General features: G+C 43.4%; 2 protein-coding genes and 1 long non-coding RNA gene across 8 annotated transcripts in view; 1 reads left to right on the forward strand and 2 right to left on the reverse strand.

Moving 5' to 3' along the window:
- TBCD (tubulin folding cofactor D) overlaps positions 1–245 on the reverse strand; it is a 218,846-nt gene extending 218,601 nt beyond the window's left edge. Inside the window, exon 1 of one of the 2 annotated variants that reach the window (XM_053293259.1) lies at positions 74–245. The gene's annotated coding sequence lies outside the window, so the exon portion shown is untranslated. Of the gene's footprint in view, positions 1–29 lie in introns of both variants that reach the window. The other variant, XM_053293260.1, reaches the window with a different exon arrangement.
- Positions 167–16,893, forward strand: LOC128343826 (uncharacterized). 5 transcript variants are annotated; one of them, XR_008315641.1, is made up of 6 exons: positions 167–790; positions 8,936–9,058; positions 9,339–9,480; positions 9,836–9,932; positions 16,030–16,142; positions 16,625–16,893. It is a non-coding gene; the product is annotated as an uncharacterized LOC128343826 (long non-coding RNA). The 5 variants fall into 5 exon arrangements; XR_008315639.1 differs by having other exon boundaries at positions 172–758; positions 9,339–9,932; XR_008315637.1 differs by having other exon boundaries at positions 173–790; positions 9,339–9,932.
- FN3K (fructosamine 3 kinase) lies at positions 2,858–17,461 on the reverse strand. Its single transcript, XM_053293264.1, has 6 exons — positions 16,901–17,461; positions 15,680–15,831; positions 11,287–11,378; positions 8,427–8,509; positions 6,294–6,416; positions 2,858–4,286 (listed from the first exon to the last, which is right to left on the reverse strand). Exons 1-6 carry the CDS (start codon positions 17,039–17,041, stop codon positions 3,948–3,950), a joined length of 930 nt encoding a protein of 309 aa, XP_053149239.1. The 5' UTR covers positions 17,042–17,461; the 3' UTR covers positions 2,858–3,947.
- Between the last annotated feature and the right edge of the window lie 3,461 nt (positions 17,462–20,922).

The raw sequence follows: 20,922 nt of genomic DNA on the forward strand, positions 1-20,922 counted from the left end.
TCTCCGGCACGGACCCCAGCCCGTCTTACCCAGATCCCCTTCCATTGGGGACCAGGAAGGCTTCCCCCATTACCTTGCTAGCTACAATCCTAATTGCCGCCGCCTGTTACAGGGCCTAGCTTCTGAGTACGGTTCCCCGCGAGGGACAGAAAAGCTTGAATCGTCAAAGCTCCGCGACTGGGTGGGGCGGAGCCAGGTGGACCGAACAAAGAACGAACGAAGGCGGGGAGTCAGGAGAACCGCTGCATTAGTGGGGCTGGTAGCTTGTCAGCCGGGAAGCCGTAGCTATGGTGTCTAGGTTTGGCTTAGCTGTCTGTCTAGATTAGAAGATTATTATTGCAGTTGTTACAAGCAGTAATTGCTGGCAAGATGGCTGCGAGGATATCTTCGACGCTCGTTATTTATTTAAATATAAAACCACCACAACCAAGGCGCATGTCCCAGGAAAAGTGTTGTCAGTGATGCAGTAGTCAGAGCTAAAGATAAGGAGAAACAGTGGTCTGCAAAAGCCTAATGAATGCCAGGAAGCCACTCAGGACAAAGAAGGGAGTTGCTGGGAACTGGAAAGCGAGAGCCCACTAGCGGCAGTGGGTGCTTCTAGACGAGGTACTTCGTCTGGGATTGTCACACTTCGTTCACTCAGTTTTTACGGATGATCACCTGAAGCTCTGCTCCATCTGTTGTCCACCCGTATTATTCTGAAGCTTAAATCATCACATTTATTAATGAAGGAAATCCAGCTTTTGAAAAACACACAGGTAGAAGAGCAAGGCAATAACCACAGGTGCAGGTGGGCTGTTAGTGCTACTCTTCTGTCTTTTTTTGAAAAGCGTGTGGATGCCCAGATTCAACACACCACAACAGAAACGGGAGGGGTAAAGGGCGAAAGGTCAATTTGCTATGTCCCAAAAACGCACTGAGATCATGCCACACAAGAACTGACTGGCACTACAAGGAGCATAACAGGAAGTGCCCAGAGAGTAGGCATGGTTGTAAACCGCCCAGAGACATAAGTTTTGGGCAGTATAAAAATATATTGTTTTTTTAAATGGCCAAGTCCAGAGAAGCAGGGGATAAGGTTTAGCAGGATGAAAGAACTATTCATCATAATAATTATTTATGTGTAATTTAGTTTGGACTGTATTTTCAGCAGACTGTTGAGAGAGATGAGATGAGCTTACGGATGCTTCCAAACAGGGCATTGTCACACCTTATTCACTCCCCCTTTACAGAGGTTCATGCAACATTTAATCATCCATCTCTCGTCCGCTTGTATTTTCAGACAGAAAAAAAGAGGGCAGAAACCCAAAGGTGCTAAGCAAATTGATATTGTCTCTATTTTAGACCTGACTCATTTCGCATGTTGCTCTTCTTCAGTGGCAATTGTACTGCATCTGTGTTCACTTATTGGAAGGTATATAATACAGAAGCAAAATAGAAGAGTGGTGCAGCTGTGCAGTGATGTCACATGTAAAGTGTTGTTAGCACAACTATTCCATCTTTTGGGGCAGGCATGGTTTTTCACAGGTTCAGCAGCGTTTGTGGGGGGCTGAGTCCTACTGCTACACTTCCATCTCAGAGCACACCTACACCTTTTCCATTTTCATTACTTTCCAACTGCCACCACTGTAAGTTTTTTCCAGAGGGAGGCCATATGACAATTACAATTTTTTTAAAGCAATCATTTGGGAACCATCATACCATACTAACTTGCCACTAATACTGTATTAGTGCTGTATGGTATTAGTACCTAACTAATAGAGTAACATTATTTTATTTATTTGATTTCTATACCGCCCTTCCAAAAATGGCTCAGGGTGGCTTACACAGAGAAATAATAAATAAATAAGATGGATCCCTGTCCCCAAAGGGCTCACAATCTAAAAAGAAACATAAAAAGACACCAGCAACAGTCACTGGAGGTACTATGCTAGGGGTGGATAGGGCCAGTTACTCTCCCCCTGCTAAATAAAAGACAATCACCACGTTTGGTGATTAACACTCTATCAATATGGCGCTGGTCATTTTAAAACATTTTTTACTAGTGGAGGACATTTTCTATAGTAGGTGGCATTTGGGGGAAACAGTACCTTGCAGAGATGCATCATACAGACATTTATCAGCTGCATCTCTAGCAGGTGATTGGGTTGAGCTGCACCTTTTGAATTTCTACCTGGGCACATCCCTTCCTAGCCTGCTGTTGAGCTGAAAGAACAAGACAAAGTGTGTGTGCATAGAGCCTACTTGTAAAGCTGCATAATATATGAGACTATACAAAGTCTTTATTGCTTGCATGACACAGAAGTTAAGGTGATTACCTTCACTTAAACATTCCACACTTTTTAGAGTACAAGTGAAAACTGTACACAAGTTAACTTTCATTTTAAACCAAACGTGGAATATTGACCTGATTCTTCCATTTGTAACTTGATTTGTGTATTTAGTTGTCTGCTTTATTCAGTTTTAAAAAATGATAAATGTGTGGTTATAAGTATCCTACAATAGGTATCTTACATACTTATTGCTGAAGCAAGTCTTATGGTTGAACTATAAAATATATCTTCTGATTTCTAGGAAGTGATGTGCTGAAAGTAAGCATCTGTGATCAGGTATCAAAGTACTACCACCAGGTGCAGCAGCAGTACTATGAGCTAACACCTTTAAAAGATGGCAAACAATTTTGGTTGCATCCTCAGAATCCTGTTGAGGGTAGTGAGGGCAGTCCTTAATCTCTAAAAAGAGAGGTGCCAGGACCCAGGCCTACACGTAAACCCCTCACTCCGCCCTAGAGGAATCCCTGCACTTTAATTGTGATTGGGTGGGTTGCAGTTTCCAAATGGTGAGGAAAAGCAGTCTGTACAAGCTCAGCTTTCTTTATTGTAGCATATTATTTTTATATCCAGTTCTTAACACACACACAAAGGCTTAGCCAAAGGTGGAAGAGGGTGCGGCTGCTAAATACAGAGGGGTGAGGCTATAGGGCTAAAACCTATGTAACCACTGCTTCCAAGCTATTATTCAAGCTGCTCCACATTTATTGTTTATTTATTTAATACATTTCTATACTGCCCCAAACCAGTCTCCACATGTAAACACATGGGAAATATCTGAAATATATTTGGCTTGTTTCAAATAAAAACAAGGTTTACAATTACAAGATCCTCAAAACCAAAGGTTTTCTTCTTCTATGAAAGCTCATGCCACAATAAATTAGCTGCAGTCTCGAAGATGAAATAGTACATTATAGCTTTAATACAATGTGTAATGTATACATTATAACCATACTATGAAGTCAACATAGCGTGACCTGTTTGTATAAAACAGAGCTTCCTTACGTTGCATAGGAAGAAAGAGCTTCTAATGCCAGTCCAGTTTTTGAAGTGAAGTTTTAAAAGCAGTTTGTGTAGAAGGAGCTGCTGTGGGGGGGGGGGTGCAGGGGAGAGGTAGTTACTGCTTTCATGCAAGCCATTGGACATTTTTGTAGGTGTATTTTTTCAGCTAAAATGGACTAACTAATGTGGTAGTCTCAACACACCAAGACAATGCAATTTGAAAAGTGACTTTCAAAAATGGGAGCATCTGTTGCTAACTATAGAACCACAATGAAATATTGGGCTTTCCAGTGGATGAAGTGTCTATGTTGCTTGTGAATTTACTGTATTACAGAAATCACTCTCTAGGATAATGAACTGTACATATTTTCCCTACCTTACCAATATGGCTATTAATTAATGGTAAGTGGTAATTAATATGCTGGCTAACAATTGCAGAATGCAGAAATTCCAAAACTACTGCAAGCACTTTGTGAGGAATCAAATGTGTAATGCTACCTGATCATTCCCCTTGCAACTTCCATGTGGCCGCCCATCATCTTTGAAACTTCAGTTTTCTCATTTTGACAACAGCAAAGCAGGAGATAATTTACTCTGGATAACTATGTCTGAAGATTACTTTAAGAGTTTTCGCATTACATTAAGAGTAGATCCCCGATATCCTGTCCCAAAATGGTTCCAGTGGTTAATATAGTTAAATAACTGGTAAAGTTTGTTGCGCTTTTCAAAGCCTGGAGCCTTGGGGATTTTGCTGTGATAAGCAGAGAAAAAAGAGCTGCTAAAACCACCAAACATCATAGCAATTGCAAGTTCAAATTCTGAATGACCATAGAAACAAGCAGGATCAAAGAGAATTGGGCCAGAGTCGTCTTCAGCTACATTTCCTGCCCACAGGTCCCCATGAATGAGTGCAGGAATGATCTCCAGACCACAAAACATCTCTGGGATCTTGGGCTGTGAAAAGCATAAACAGAAACAAACCTTAAACATTGCCCAGTGAGATAAACTTTGTCCATAGTAAAGTGCTATATAAATATCGAAATATATGTAATGGCCTTAATGTTGTGTTCCACCTGTTTTAATCCTAATTATTATGCATTATAAGTTTAATGCAATTAGTATGGTTGGAACTATTGCTGTGGTTTTAAGTGACAGACTAAAGGATAGTCTTGAGTCCTAAATGACTTGCATCCGATTCCTAGATATCTGAAGGACTGCTTGCTCCCAGGTGAATCTATCCACCTTACAAGACCTTCTATTCCATGTACAAACTAAAGCCAGTTGTCATGGACACAAGGCAGAGCCTTCTCAGTTGTTGCCCCCAGGTTGTGAAGCTCTTTCCTGGAAGACACACTCCTCCAATGCCTTTTCATAGGCAAGTGAAGGCCATTCTCTTTATTCAAGGCTTTGGGCCATGAGAGTTGGTGGTTGTGGTAGGTTGTTTTAGTTAATCACTGTCTGTAGTGACTGCTCTTGCACTTTCCAGTCTGTAATTTATTGTTAATTTTGCTCTTTTCAGCCCTTTCCTAATGATGGTTTAATTATTAGAAACCCACCTTGGGGGTTCAAGCAATAATAGGCATCCTAAAAGGACAATAAATAAATAGTTGCAGACTTCACAGAATTATGTTAATGTCTCTTAATAACTGAGGAATGTTTTCCTTAATAGCCAGGAAATCTCTCCTCACTGCCTTTGGAATGAGATATTTATCCGAACTAATACAAGAGACAAAGAAAGAGTTTGTAGCAATTTGAATTCAGCATCAGATAGAGGTAAAAAGCTGTGACTGGAATTAACATAGTTTGTTGAGGTGAGAACTGGAGAAATCCAAGCAATTACCTACTTTGGAAATCAAATGCAGGATTAAGAGCTCCTGCATGCTCTGGGAGCTCTTATCTTATTCCACTGTGTTCTGCTTGTATATTTATAGATAAAACTAATGTTACAAGGACACCATAAGATTTCAGTACACTCTCATGCAAAGGAAACTAAACTCTGTAATGCTTCTACTGCACTTCTCACAAACTGGAGCAGTGGGAAGCATATGGCTATTTTTCAGTTACCTCCACCCAATACCTGGAATGAGGGAAGTTAGAAATGTATTTAAATCATGGGTCCTAACCATTCTTCCTAACCAAAGCCGACTTGGAGGCAGGACTGCAGCTTGTTTGAACTAAATGGCAAAAACAGCAGGATGAATATGCAATGTGTCTGGAGAAAGAAGAACCAAAGGGAGACTATGGCTCCATACATCGTTTTGTCAGACTTGTATTCCTTGTGGCATGCGACCAGAAAAATGGTCCAAGTGTGAAAAGAGAGCTCAAACTGGGAAAGCTCCCAAACAGACCATACATATGAAACTAAAGGACACCATTTATGATGAGCAATAGATGAACCAATGTACAGTATATGTGCGTAGATCAGGCAATAGCGAGATAAAGTGGGCTGTGTAGGAAGGAAACCTCAAGTCTAGTAAAACCTTCTGTTAAGGCAACATGAAGAAAAGAGTTGGAAAAGCAGCACAACTAGGCCTTAAGACACTGCAGATGCTCATACGTTTAACCTGTCCTTACCTTAAGTGGCGCAGCAGGGAAATTTATTTTTTAATTTTATATATATATATATATTTTTTTTTTTTTAATGCTTGACTAACAACCAGAAGGTTGCTGGTTCGAATCCCCACTGGTACAATATCGGGCAGCAGCAATATAGGAAGATGCTGAAAGACATCATCTCATACTGCGTGGGAGGAGGCAATGGTAAACCCACCCACCCACCCTGTATTCTACCAAAGAAAACCACAGGGCTCTGTGGGCACCAGGAGTCGAAAGCGACTTTTTATTTATTTATTTATTTATTTATTCTATTTCTATACCGCCCTTCCAAAAATGGCTCAAGGTGGTTTGACGGCACACTTTACCTTTATCTCTCAAAATGGCATTCTGGCATTTCTCCCCTACCTTTAGCTGAGACCACAGCTCTCTCGCTTCTCTGTCTCCATAATCTCTCTCAATCAAATCCATTTGGGCCTGGAGCCGGTGGCGAATAAAAAAAGTGGGCCAGTCATTTTGCCATTCATTCACCTACAAAATCAAGTATCAACATTCAGGTAATCATGGGAAAACAATACTTAAGCACTTAAGCAGATGATACAGAAAGCTCGACATTTTCAATTATTAAAATAGTTATGTTTTATTACTATGTCTATTGTGTCAGCAACCTCAAATATAAGGTTGAAATATAAAATACACGGGGGAAATTTGGTAGCAAAGATTATAATGATAAAGGTAACATCCATCTCTTGCACTGAACAATGGAGGCTTTATCAGTGTATCCAGGATACAAAGTAATTGTGTTTGATGTTGTATCTTCTCCAGTACAGAGTATGAGCATGAAGGAAAAATACAAATTTCTCTCATTAAAAAGGGATTTTATGCAGCAAGTATCTTTGAAGTCTTTGCTTTTGAATAAATACTTTTTTATGCAGCAAGTATCTTTGAAGTCTTTGCTTTTGAATAAACACTTTTTATATAAAAGAAAGCAAGTCTCCACAGATGTATAGCAGAAAATTAAAAAAAACCTGAATTAAACATTATAAAATTCAAATTGCAGTTATAAATTAAATTCCACTAATTGTAGTCTCTGCATCTTATGGGGGCTATTCACACGACCACACGTGCAGTTAGGCAGGCAGGGGCGAAAGGCAGGGTTCAACCTACCTTCCCCCAGATAACCGCTCATTGTAGACCTGCTGTGCGCAAGCCGTGCACCCACACAACCCAAGCTGCCATGAGCAGCATGGGTAAACAGAGACCAGGACTCGTTATCCCCGCCTCCGAGAATCCCATGGTGCACTCCCTCTCAGAACAGGTGCTCTAGGTGCCTGTCTCTGTGTCAGTGCAAGCTGGAAACAGCTTGCACTGACACATGATCCCAAGAGCCAGATTAAGGGCGCATTTGCACCCTTAACCTCTTTGGTGACCCAGCATCACCAAACCCAAGAGAGTTAAAGGGAAGTGAACCCCTGTCTTGACTGACAGGCTGGTGACCCACCCACCCCAGATCTTGACCAATCAGTCCACGATGTGGGTGGGACAGTAGGATTGCTGCTGGGGCTTCTGGGAAGAAGAAGGAAGTGGGAGAGTGCAGAGCAGCATGGTGTCTGCGCCCACATGGTGAATGCTGCAGGACAATCTCAGGGTGAGAGATTTGCAGCAGGCTTGATCTTGCCAGGAATTCTGGTGAGTTTTCAAGGGAAATTAAGCCAGGGCTTTACGGCTTTGGAATCTAGCATAGGGGAAAGTATATTTAGCCAGACTTTGCGTTCGGAATTACTTTGCTTTCTGTGCGTGTTTTGTATAGTCCTAAATATCTGTTCTTTCTAACTGAGCAACTAAGTACCATTACATACTGCCTAAGAAAGATCTGGGTGCTTTGAAGTATTATTGTAACCAACCTAAGTGATTTTTAACTGCATCTAAAAAGCTAGAGACTCAGACGAACCAGTCTGTAGTCATGAATAAACTGTTCTTTTCTTTTGACAAGCCTCTCTGAGTTGGTTATTAACTCGGAAGAAGGGTGGGGGAAGCCCACTAGTGCACAGTGTCTCTGAGAGTTCAGCTTAGCAATCTTGTTTTCTCACCACGTGTAGGCATACATGTGGAAGGTTTTTATATTTGCCCAACAGCAAATATAAAAGGTTTTTATCTTGCCCAATAGCAAGACAAAGAGAAGTCTAAGCTGTGACACTCCAGTCCAGGCTGTCCAGTCTCTGATAAAAGAGTGTCTGGTGGCAGCATTTTAATCTACCAAAGGTCTAAAGTAAGTTTTAAAAGGGAAGCCCACTCAGGCGGCTCAGCAGGGGTGACTCAGCACTACCCCACGCCCCACGTGAGCTGGCTCTGAGTCAAAGGCTTAATGCCTTATAACCTCGGCTAAGAGCTGGTCTTCGGCACTAGATTTAGCACTGCAGCACTGCCGGGATCTGTTCAGATCCTGGTGGTTCTCGTGGGCAGTCAAGCTGCTTAAGACTGGGCTTGGCCACTCATAAGAACAGCCTCTATGCCTATTATATGTATAAATGTGGAGCCTACCTGAGCAATATAGCCACAGCAGGTGACTATATGGAATCCAAACTTATCCACATAGCGGGGTTCAGATATGCCTGCACCTTTCCCTGTTAAACAAAATTAATTTTCAGATTAAAGGTTCAAAGACAGAGAATATACATTTCATTTTATATTATATAGTTGTGATTGCATTATAGTTATCAACAGTAATATTTATTTTTGAAGTAACTTGTAAAACGTTAGATGCACATTGAGCAACCAAGGACTTGTGCCTTAAGTTGCGGCTGTTGTTCAGCTCAAACGGTTTGCCACATTTTATTTTGTACTGCTTATTGCAATAAGACTGGAAAAAGTGGAAGAGAAGAAACAGAATGGTATAAAGCAACTAGGACTGGAGCAAGCAAGGGCACCACTGAATGGGCATTCTGGTAACACTACTTTCAGTCACTTGCTCAGAAACACTGAACATGCAGATCCAGAGGCCATTGATAAGTGCACGTTACTTTTTTCATGTCTCTCTCTTCTGTCTTCAGGCAGCCCTCCAACTTTTATAGATGGTCAGACAAACCACAAGGAGAGCCCACAGCATGACCAGCAGCAGTGCCCAGTGTGACTCTAGTTGTTTCTTTAAGGAGTTGCCAACTTACTTGTTCTAGGTAAGCACCCCTTTAGCATTGGAAGCTCCATGACTGACAGTTGTACAAGTGCGGCCAGACCCTCAACACCCTTGTTAGTCTGCTGCTTATCATGCAACTTGTAAGGATACAGGACTGAAGCTCTGCTAGGGTGGAAACCCAACACACATGTCTTTCCTTCAGATACCACTGCATCTCTGATGCTCTTCAGTAAAAGCTTTCACTTTGTCACAGTTATTACTTTGTTGCCAAGGGTTAACAGGGATCCCTTTCTCACCCTGCTTCTTGTTTCTTACTTCAGCTGGCCTCAGGATTGGACCCCTCTGCTACCTGGCCTCATGGTCTACAACTGCACTGCTCTCTGACCATGAAGTACCTCTCTGGTGGAAGAGAGGCAGCCTACCTTCTTGGGGCTCACCAGCAACCAGATAAGTGTTGTAATGGTAAATTGGGGTGTGTGTGTGTGCGCGCGCCCGCGCATGCCAATAAGGGCTGTTAGGCAGTAAGGCAAATTAGCATGGGATGTGCATGGCTAAATGGGAAAGCTGGCATAAAAGGCAAGTCTAGTGATGTGAGACCCAGGTGATTCGCTAATGCAGTGTTCTGATTGGCTGAGACACTGCAATCTTTGTGCCTGTGTGTGGGGAACTCTCTCTCATCTCCTGGGGATCACAGCCAGAGCTCAAATCTATTATCCTTTCCCCAGGAGACCTGTGCTGCAACTTTGCGGGTGGGGGGCTGTACAGAGATAAAATTAATGCTCTGTAACGTGTCTTTTTCTGTCTCCTGCTTGGTTAGAGATCTGTTCTGCAGTATCTGTATAGTGGGGTTTGAGAGCTACGTGTTCTCCCTCTTTTGCTTCTGTCATGGTTATTGCTGGCCAGTCATGCAAAAGGTGAGTTTGGCCCCAGTATTATCATATCTCCTGGTTGGGTTCAGGTTCTTCTTGTGGCTTGCCCCAGTACCTTCCCTGGCAAAAAGTATTTTTCTGCAGATGGAGTTCTCCCTATGGAGAAATGAACCCTTACCCTGCCTTCCTGCTACAAGGGAGCTATCGTCCTTCCCTTCGTGCTGTATGGTAAAAAAAGTTGTTGTTAGTAGTGTGTGAGGCTGTTCTCACAAGCAGCCAAGCCTGGGCTTGGCTGCCCATGAGAACTGCTGGGAACTGCATGGATACCAGCGGTGCTGCAGCAACAAACCCAGTGCCACAGCCCGCTCTTAGCCAAGGTTAAAGGCAAATGTGCCCTTAATCCTGGCTCCAGGATTGCCTAGAGCGTGCCGTGCACTGTGGCGTGCAGTGCACTGTGGGATTCACGGAGTGCAGTGCACTGTGGATTCGGCGTGCAGTGCACTGTGGGATTCACGGAGGCCAGGATAATGAGTCCCAGTCTCCATTTACCAGCGCAGCTGGGAGCAGTGCAGAGAGTCATCCATGCTGTTCCTGGCAGCCCTTGTCATGCGGGCGCATGGCTTGCGTGCCACTTGGGCTACAAAGGGTTGTCTGGGGATGAACCCTGCTTTCTGGATGAACCCTGGTCATCTGGTTGAACGCTTTCCGCCCACCCTGCACATGCATGGTCGTGTGAACAACCACTTTGTCTGTGTCAGTAGTATAAGGGGATTCAAACCCTTGCTTCAAAGATCCTCTTCTGGATCTCTTTTTCCAGCCTCTTGTTGCCTCTGCCACAGTAGCCATGGAGCAGAAGATTCTATGTCGTCCTTGTGTCAGGCAGATTGTACATTTTTTGTGTGTGGTCTGGCGTGCTGATATCATGCAGCCATATCCCCTTGGCCTACACTGACTGGCCGCTTCCATACCTGGCCCACATGGCATATCAGCACAATTGGTGTGGGATAGTATGGATGCTGGGGGATAGCTAGCAGGGGTGCACTTCTCTATCACACCCCTACCCCAGGTCTTCTTTTATTTCCCCATCATGTGCTGGTATAGGATCACAACTACAGTATGCCAGGGTAAACAGGACTTTGGCACAGCAGGAGCATAGGATTCTCCAACCCATATATATTGTTTCCTTATAAAGTATGTAATTTTTTATTATCGTAATGTCTGAACATTACAGCTTTTAATTATCAGGAAATGAGTTGTGCTTAAATCCAATTAATTTAAATGGAACTTAAGCACAACTAATTTTCTCTAGAAAGAGACTAGAGGTTACAAACTTTACAGAGTTACAAAGCATTACAAAGTTAGACCAGTGCACAGAATCTGTTTTCTACGAATACGCTACCAACTGTGTTTTCATCTTTCTGTAATTTCACTCCAAGGTTTTGGTTATGAAGGTGAAAATCTGCTACTTGTTCTCCAAGTTTTGCAGAGTATCTAGAAGAACAAAGACACAAAATGCAACATTTTGGATCAGAGCATTTCAGAATTAGTCTGTAAGCATCAGCTTATTAGCAGGAAACTAATATCACCTCAACCCACCCAAAATCAAAGTCATTGGAGAGCAAAGAGCCATCTTCTATAATGAAGAATGGTACACCAGTAATGACTGGCTAGCATAAAGCAGAGAATGCAATGCCTTATATGGGATAAACTTTTGATAGCGAGTGTAAGAAATATGGTGGATGTTGACATTTTCAGGTAACTTTTAAGGAGCCCAGAAGGAAATGCCAAAGCCAAATAAGTGTCTAGTCCAAATGCTGTCCAGTTTTCCAGCATTTACTAGTAAATGTCAAAAAGAAACCCTATGATACAAGCATCTCTGACGTTTCTTGCTGGGTTCTAAGATCTTAAGAATTACCAGTAAAATGGCAGCATTCCCAAGTTTCTGACATTTACTGTAATATATACACACTTGACCTTCACAGGGCTCTTCTTCAAGTAGAAACAGAGAGTGGATTCACTTTCAGCACAGGCTGCAGAAGCATATATTATCTCCCCAGTCTTCTGACTGGTTCTGTGTATGGACAGATTATACCCACAACCTGGATCATCGCCCTTTATGTTGACATGTTAAATCAATTGTGAGGCCAGGGTACGGACAAAAAGGCACCTAAGAAAGTGGTGATTATCTTACGTAGCAAGCCACGGGTCCTATTCACTCTCAGCACAGCATCTCTCCAATAGCTGCTGATATGTCTTTTTAGACTGTGAGCCATTTGGGGACAGGGAACCATCTTATTATTTTCTGTGTAAACTGCTTTGAGAACTTTTTTTGTTGAAATTGGATATATAAATAACAGTAGTAGTAGTAAGTAATCTGTGCTGAACAACAAAATTGGCTCGGGTTGTTTCATGAGCATCTGTTTTGGGAGATCCCTAGAGCTCATTCTCACAAGTCTTGCCTGCAAGACTAATAAAACATAGACTGCCTGTACATGCCACTCTTGAGGCCAACTCATGCCTGCACTTTTTTCTGAAGCGCACCAGTGCATGGGTTCAGCATTTCCATTCCCTCACAAGCCAAACAGCACCTGTGCACAACGCAAGCTGATCCCCCATAGCCCATATAGCAAGTTGGGGGATTCACAAGTTCAGCATGATAGAAACAATTCACACAGTGGGGGAAGCAGCAGCAAAACCCTATGAAAATGTGTGGGATTTTTTTTTCTTTTCTTTTCAAATACTATTTCCATCACTTCTAGAAACATAGAGTTGAAGGGAGTCTTATGGGCCATCTAGTCCAATTCCTTGTTCAGTACAGGAAATCCAGAGCTAGAGTATCCCTGGCTGTCAAGCTTCTGCTTGAAGATCTCCAGCAAGAGAGATCCCCTAGGGAGACACACTTTTAAAGTGGTAATGCTGCAACCTACTGCACAGAAGACCCTTTACATAGCTGTGGGTAATGCACGGTGGTACCTGTTGTCCACATTTCAGTCAAGACTGAACACCACACCAAACTCCTAAGATGTTATAGGTTTTAAGAACCACAGGAAGTCAGAATGGTAGCCGCTGGCCCCAAAACCTACAGGACGCCCAGTGTAGCCAAAACATTCCATACAAGACAGATAAAATAGTATGGACATTCTCAGACCTCTGACAGATACATTTAATTGTCAGGATACAGAATACACATTCCTGAAGTAAGTAAAGAGAGAATGCCCCTGCTAGCATATCTTCACTGAAGTCATCCCATAATGTGACGTGAATGTGAGCTTTTAAAATTCCCTTGCATTTTTCTTTCCAGGGAGTCATTTAAAGACAGTAAAACAGGGCCTTTTCAGAACTGCCACAGCCAGTCCTCTAATGAGGTCTCATGAGGTGGCCAGGCCACAAGTGGTGGATTACCTGCCACCCCAAAAAATTTCACCTGGTGGCAGCACACCGGCTGTCACTCTCCTCTTCCTCTTCTCCTACCTCTGGCATGTTCAAAGGCCAGAAGGGAAGGCAGAGGTGCACCTAGGTAATTTTGGAGCCTGGACCTAAAGGCCTTTGGAGCCCCCCTCCCTCCGCTGCAAGTTAAGCATCATCCCCCTATACACACAGTGACACACACAGGATTTTTAACATGTGGGCTCTTGAGGGAACAAAAAGCAACTGAACTCACAAGAACGCAAGAATATGAAAAAGGTATATTTATGCAAATATTCATTAGCAGAAACATTTCAACACACAATTTAACATATTCCCATCCCACATATTTCTTTCCCAACTCCCCCCTCTGTCTCTACCTGGCACAGGTCACAATGACACTCACCTGCCCAGCACAGTGCAGGCCAGAGGCGGCCACACCACCCAAGACAGGCTTAAGAGGGGGGGCAGGGGGTGTGGGGGTCCCCAGACTTCAGCCCCGAAGTTCAGGGGTAAGAGCGCCATTGAGGAAAGGGAACAAAAATAAGTGTGGAGGAAAACAGTAGAGTGCTTGGCTCTCTGCTCTAGCCCAGCACTCTACTCTACTCCCCACACTTCCTTCCCCTCTGACATTTGAAAATGGAGGAGGAGAACGATGGTGGAGAGTATGACCAGGGAGAAAGAAGAGTAGGGGAGGGGAAGAGCTGAGGTGGCAAGGGAAGACCAGAGCCCTCTGCACACTAGGGATGTGCACAAATTGATTTTTTTTAATTCAATGTGTGCCTGAATCGAATCCCTGCTGGTTTGTTTTGTGTCCAAATCTGTCCCCCCAAATCACCCCAGATTCGATTTGGATTTGATTCAATTTGATTTGGATTTAGATTGATTTGGACCACTTATAAAAGTCCTAGGGGCACCATATTTGGGTGGTGGGTAGGTCCCCGTGGGTGCCACCTACCACCAAAAATTCAAGGCAGTGGGGCGCTTGGTTGATTTTTAATGATTTTTTTTTTCATTTTTACTGACCCTAACATGGATCTCCAGCTTTAATTAAAACAAACAAACACTAAGCTCTAGCCCTTGTAGAAGTGGCGTTATGGAGCAAAATGTGTGGTCACTATTTTTCAAATGTTTGGATTCTTTGTTGTATAAGAACTTTTCCTCATAATGAATCCCTATGGGGATTCCTTACACACCTTTATTTATTCTGTTTATTTTTACTGTCATTGGACAGTGCCAACTGACAACTGCCATGTGCCAACTACACACACACACACTTGCAAGGCAGTGGGGTACTGTGTTTATTTTTTAGGAATATTGTAGTTTTCAGATTCTTTGGTTTCTTCATTAAACACCTTCATTTCTTCTGTTCATTTTGACCCAACTGCTTTTGGGGTGAGGGTGGGGAATTAGTGGCATCCCATGTGCCAACTACCCCACAACCCACTGGGAACTCAAATTATCTTTTAGGAATTTTTGAGGTGTTTAGACTCGGTGTGTAATGAATCCTCATAGGGATTAATTATTAGGAAAGGTCATTAGACACCAAAGAGTCTAAACCAGAGTTTCTTAACCTTGGGCCCCCAGATGTTGTTGGACTACAACTCCCATCATCCTCAGCCACAAAGGCCATGTATAGGGATGATGGGAGTTGTAGTCCAACAACGTCTGGGGGCCCAAGGTTAAGAAACCCTGGTCTAAACACTTGCCCTAGAACATAAACTGAGTAGTACCCCACTGCCTTGCAGGTGGGAGGGCAGTGTAATTGGCAGATGGCAGTTGACGGCACTGTCCAAAGATAGTCAAAATGAATAGAAGAAATGAAGGTGTGTAATGAATCCTCATAGGGATTCATTGAAGAAAAGTTATTATACACCAAAGAATACAAACACTTGAAAAATAGTGACCACACATTTTGCTCCATAACTCCACTTCTACAAGGGCTAGAGCTTAGTGTTGTTGTTTTTAATGAAAGCTGGGAATTTGTGGAAATTAATAGGAGGAATACAAATCTTGATTTGAATCAAATCTGGCATGATTCGATTTGGACCCGAATCTAGCCAATGGACCACAAGGGCGATTTATTCTTTCTCCAAATCTCCCAAATCAGCTAGATTCAGGTACAAATTGATTCGCATATCCCTACTGCACACCACAAAAAAAGTAGGGAGGGGACAAGCCTAGGTAGGGAGGGTAGAAAAGAGCTGCACACTCTGTGCACCAGCATCGGAATGGGGGTAGAAAGTCGGGGGGCAGCCATTCATGGCACTGCCTCCAGCACTGTGGGGAGGGCTTGAGTCACCTCTGAGGACTGCTGACAACAGAACAGATCCTCTGATTTTACTTCCTAACAAGGACAGGAGTAATATAGTAGTACTCAAACGTACTTATTGAGACTCTTCATTTTCAGGTACTCCATAGCAAATGCTGCCCCACCTCCAGGAAGATCAATCACTTTAATTGGCTGTGGAACCCGCAGGGTGTTGGTTTGCTGAATAGCCTCTAAGCTTGCCATTTCTCCCTCAAACATTGTCCTAGCCTGGTCAAAAAGAAGAATACAACGGAATGAGAACATCACCGAGAGTGAATATTAGAATTTTGTAGGGGAGCTGACTGCAAGATGTTGTTTTATTTTTGCCTTTGTGGAAATCTATTCATCCTTGCAAATGTAAATGTATGATAATTTAATAAGATTTCTGTGGGAATTGTTAGACAGGTGTATTTTGTCTTTCCCCAGGAAGTTATATAAACAAACGCAGATGTGCCCAAATGATGGATGGGTGACAGGAATCTTGCATCCAAGTCTATAGGCTACTGTCAGAGTTAGCAACTTGTGCACGTACATATCAGGTAAATAACATCGTGGCCTTTGATTAAATTTGTGTTTATTAGTAGTTTGATTAATGCTGGCATGAATGTTGTTTAAAATGAATCTGCACAAACATTCAAACATGACATATGGGAAGATATTCAGATATTGCAGAATTTCATTTCATCTCATCTCAGGATTCAAATAAATCTTAATTATGTTGGCTTTATTTGCATTCGTTTGTGAATTCACACCACACACTCTTTGAAGAGGGACAAGGCAGGATGAGGTAGGTCTCGGACACAATAAAATATATGTAGATTATAAGACTATATATACAGTATTTGCAGATTTTGCTTTGATTGCACACTGCTTAATTTCTATTGTCAAAAAAGTGGTTTTATTGCAAGATTTCAAGTTCTACGATCACAGATTGGAATAGGAGGGAATTCTAATTAGATTCTTATTCCAAATTCATAAAAAGGTGCGCTTTCTCTTTTTCACTCCCTTTTTCATGATGCAGCGATTAAAAAACCATTGCCCTATTTGCTGTCAAGAATCTCAGAAACGGCTTCAGAACCACATCCAGAAGAGCAGTCGCTGATCATGCTGCAGAGCAGAGGAAGATGACAATAGTGTATTCCCTGCCCTCGCCCACCTCATGAGAAATTGGCAAGGAAAACAAAGATCCTATTATAACTTCACCTTTGAAATAACCCCTGTTGTCCAGTAACACGCCCCCCCCCCACGCCCTTTCCCCCTGCAGCTATTAAAATGAACTGTCAATCGCGTCGTTAACCTGAGACTTGCTGTTGATTTTAACAAACACTTTCCCGTGGTCGGTTTCATAGCTCTGCCCTTGGCTTATGCATCCGCCGCCTGAGCTCCCAAATGCTTTCAGAAGGGTCGTTTTCAGTTCGGTCTTCAGCAGTTTTTCCATGCCTGCGTTAAATGCAGAGTGCTGCCGTTTCCCCCTCAGGCTCCAATACGCACAGATCGGGATCTTTCTCCTGCTTATTCCTTTGCTGCAAAGTACGCAACAAATGACGCGCGCGCAGAAGGCTAGCGGAGGGGACAAATTAGCTGCTCGCTCGCACAGAAAGCACTTCTGCAGAGCGCGGCTTTCGTCTCTACGATGAGAAGTCTTCTCATCAATCAAATGTAAATTAAAAACATAACACAAGCGGCTACGACTAAATAGGCCCCAGGGCCTATCGCGGAGGCCTTCCGAGGCGGCTGCCCTGGGAGCTCCTGTTATTTGTAGTTCGGTCGGCCTGATTTTTCCCTTTGGACGAACTCCCCCTCACCCCCGACATGTGTGCTCACATGGGCACCGAATAGACAATATTCTAACAACAAGCCGCCAGGGGGAGCGCTCCTCAAGTTACACCGCCCATCAAGGCTTCTGCTCTAATCAGGCTGCAGTGCGGATCACGAATAAAGCGATTTGCATTCACGGGGCTGTGTGGTGTAAAGGATGCTGGTTACACTATATTAAATCCGAGAGAGAGAGATGGAAGAAGAAGAGCAACGTCCTTAAGACGTTTTCGCTAGTAAAGCATTAAACTGATGCTTGCCTTTGTAGTTCCTAAACGTTTACGTTGGTTAGATTGGATGTCTGTTCAAAACGACTCTCCTACTTTTTATACTGCTGCATTAACAAACACTTGCAAGACAGATAATGTATGTAGGCTCACATTGTGGAAATGCCCTTGGTTTTCTAGGGGCTGGATAATTTGGCCAGGCCCTGGACTAGACATTATTCCTACATTTGCTCTTTGGGACATTTCACATATTACTTGGTAAAAGGTAAAGTGTGCCGTCAAGTCGATTTCGACTTCTGGCGCCCACTAAAGAATTGAATTAAGAATTAAAGTATATTATGCATGCATTAGTTTACATTTCTTTATCCCTGAAGTTGTAATTATCACTGGTTATGTGGCAATAATGTTATGGCAATTACTATTTCATGGATTCGTTACCCCTTTACTATGGTCTTTCCAGATGGACGGGCTTTTTGCACACGCATCCATGAACTTGTGCAGCGAACTGTATGAGAAGGCATAGCTGGGTGTATCCCTAGCAGTTCTTATTTTCTGTCTACACCGGGGTGAAGCACTGGGGAACACTGGGGGCCGGGGTCCCTTCCACGCATAAGCAACAAATGAAGGAGCCACTGCTGGCCCTGCCCCTGACAACACCAACCTACCCTGCCTGCCTCCCTTGCCGATGCCATTCTCTTCCCCCTGAGGCTGCCTCAGCTTCTGGACGCATTGCTGCTTTAAGTGGCAAGTCACTGACGGCCGCAAGGATGGAGCTTGCAAGGCAGCAAGCAGTTGTGGCCTCTCCACATCGCCACTGCTTTGCCAGCTTCAACAACTGCATCCTTTTCTGTCTCTCACACTCTCTTCCTCTTGCACCTTCCACTAACAAACTTCTGCCCTTTGTCTGCTCCCTTTCAGGAGAAGACAGAGTGCAGCACATATCTGTTGGTAGAAGGCACAGGTGCAAGCAGGGGCATAGCTAGGGAAGAGTTCATAAAAAGTAATAGATGAGGTCTCGTGAGAGTATTCACTGTGCATCCAGTTGAGAAAATTAAACCCAAGAATATCTCCAATAATTCATTTCTGAAATATCATGCTGTCAACTTGTGGGAGAGGAGAGCTGGTCTTGTGGTAGCAAGCATGACTTGTCCCCATAGCTAAGCAGGGTCTGCCCTGGTTGCATATGAATGGGAGACTTGATGTGTGAGCACTGCAAGATCTTCCCCTCAGGGGAAGGGTAGAAGGTTTCAAGTTCCCTCCCTGGCTTCTCCAAGATAGGACAAGATTTTTATTTTTTTTAATAGGACAAGATTTTTTTAATTGAACCAACAAACTACCAAAGCATACAGTATGTTGCCAAAGCACAATTATATACAAAGTGGTTGTTTGTACATGATATATCTACAAAGATTTACACACAAGGATTTGGAAACCCACAAGGTTATGAAGTATATGCAGGTAGTACTGTAACTCGGGGGTGGGGGATTTCAAGGCACATCAGGTAATCGGGGGGGGGTTACATCCGACGTCCTTTTCCACAATTTGTCCCATTGCTGTTTAGAAGAGATACTCTTGTCTTTTTGCACATAACCATACAAACTTTTCCAGAAGAGATTTACTGTCTCATCTGCGTGAACCTCTTGGTCGTGTCTCCCCTCCCTCTTCCTATGCAGGAGCATTGCATAAATGACTCCAAGATAGGGCTGAGAGAGATTGCTGGCTGCAGCCTTGGAGAAGCCGCTGCCAGTCTGTGAAGACAAAATAGAGCTAGATGGAGCTATAGTCTGACTCGGTATATGGCAGCTTCCTATGTTCCTAAGTGTGGACAAATATCACCATGTGATCGCAGTGCCATATGAAATTAGAATATGGAGTATCTGATCAATCTTATTATTTTGCCAGACACATTTTGACTGTATGCAGTCTTCCTCAGTGGCAATCATTCAGAAGATCCTCACTTCCACTTGTGGATTTCTGTGCTTTCATAGGGATTGAACTAACAGATCCTCTCTTCAGATCCTTTCTGTCCCTGTGAGCTGCATCTGTGCCTCATTTACCCATACCGGCCGCTACTGGCTGTTCATGGCAGGGGTAGCAGAGGCAGGCAGTTGGGGCATCTTGCTGCCCTACTGACACCCCAGTAATCCACCACTTTGAGGTAACCACCTCATGGGACAACCACTCCAGTAAGACAGCTCTGCTTTTGGCACATTATTCATGCCAATCCTTTAGCTCTTTCCCTCTTTTCTACTTCTTCTCACTCGAGCTATGATTGTTAAGCTTTCAGAGGATTCTGTTTTGGTTAATCACAAATTTTGGTGACACTGACAACTAACTACAAACTTAAATTTAAGGTTTAATAGGAGGACAAGGGATGGAAATATCTAACCCTTTTCCTGGCTCCACTCTCCTACTCCTCACCCTTCTTCCAGTACTGGGGCCATTATCTCATGAGCAAGCCTGCTCTTACCAATCTGGTCCTGCTCACTGTTTCCCCATGGCTTCAAGGCCGTGAGGAGGCATAATAAGGACCACTTCCCTGCTCTCCGCCTAGCAGGTGTATTCAGGCATGGAAGTGGGGGACAAGGCAATGCTCTTCTTTGCATCCTTGCCTCCTCCACTTCCCAAACCCAGCATCTTTTTGAGAGGGAAGATCAGAAACATATTGTCCCCTCACCCCTATAACTGTCCAGTAGGAAGAGGAGAGGCATTGCTGTCCTCCAGGGAGGCTTTACACACAGGGCTTCTACCCGGAATCTACTTCAGAGGCGTGTGTGTGCATTCACACACCAGACAAACTTACTCCGAAGTCCCTTCGAGATACTTGGACCCACTCCAAATCGGGCTTTGCAATGCAAATTCTGGTTTTTAAAATGCTGGTTTTAAACTACTTTTTCTGAAAATGTCAGAGCAAATGGGGAGAGGCACTGACATAGAATCATTAGCATGAGAAGAGGGATGTTCTCTTTAGAAATGGAGATATCAGTCTTTAGGAAACTCCCCCCCCCCAAGGGCTAGAAGAAAAACACAGAGCATGCCATGTGAACTTGTTTCAAAACAAAATCTGAGAGCAGAGGGGAGGGGCTGCTTCCCTTAATGCCACGAGTGTAGTCCGAAGTGGCTTCGCTTAAAATTTACCCCAAAGCATGAAGCCATATGTGAATAACTCCCTGGTGGTGATGAGCATGTCAGTGGTGTGTAGTGCTACACTACAGTCCACAGCAACATTCACTGCAAGTGTAAGTGCCTTACTTTTCTTCAGAGGAATGAATGGGAG

The sequence above is a fragment of the Hemicordylus capensis genome, chromosome 2 (assembly GCF_027244095.1).
Source record: "Hemicordylus capensis ecotype Gifberg chromosome 2, rHemCap1.1.pri, whole genome shotgun sequence".
Lineage (NCBI taxonomy): Eukaryota > Metazoa > Chordata > Lepidosauria > Squamata > Cordylidae > Hemicordylus > Hemicordylus capensis.

Coding starts and splice junctions, on each gene's coding strand:
- FN3K (XM_053293264.1), bottom strand. CDS start 17,041: ATGGAAAAACTGCTGAAGACCGAACTGAAAACGACCCTTCTGAAAGCA. Junction 8,510..11,286: donor GAAAGATGAAAACACAGTTG/GTAGCGTATTCG, acceptor TTTGTTTAACAG/GGAAAGGTGCAGGCATATCT. Junction 4,287..6,293: donor AGCTGTGGTCTCAGCTAAAG/GTAGGGGAGAAA, acceptor TGCTTTTCACAG/CCCAAGATCCCAGAGATGTT.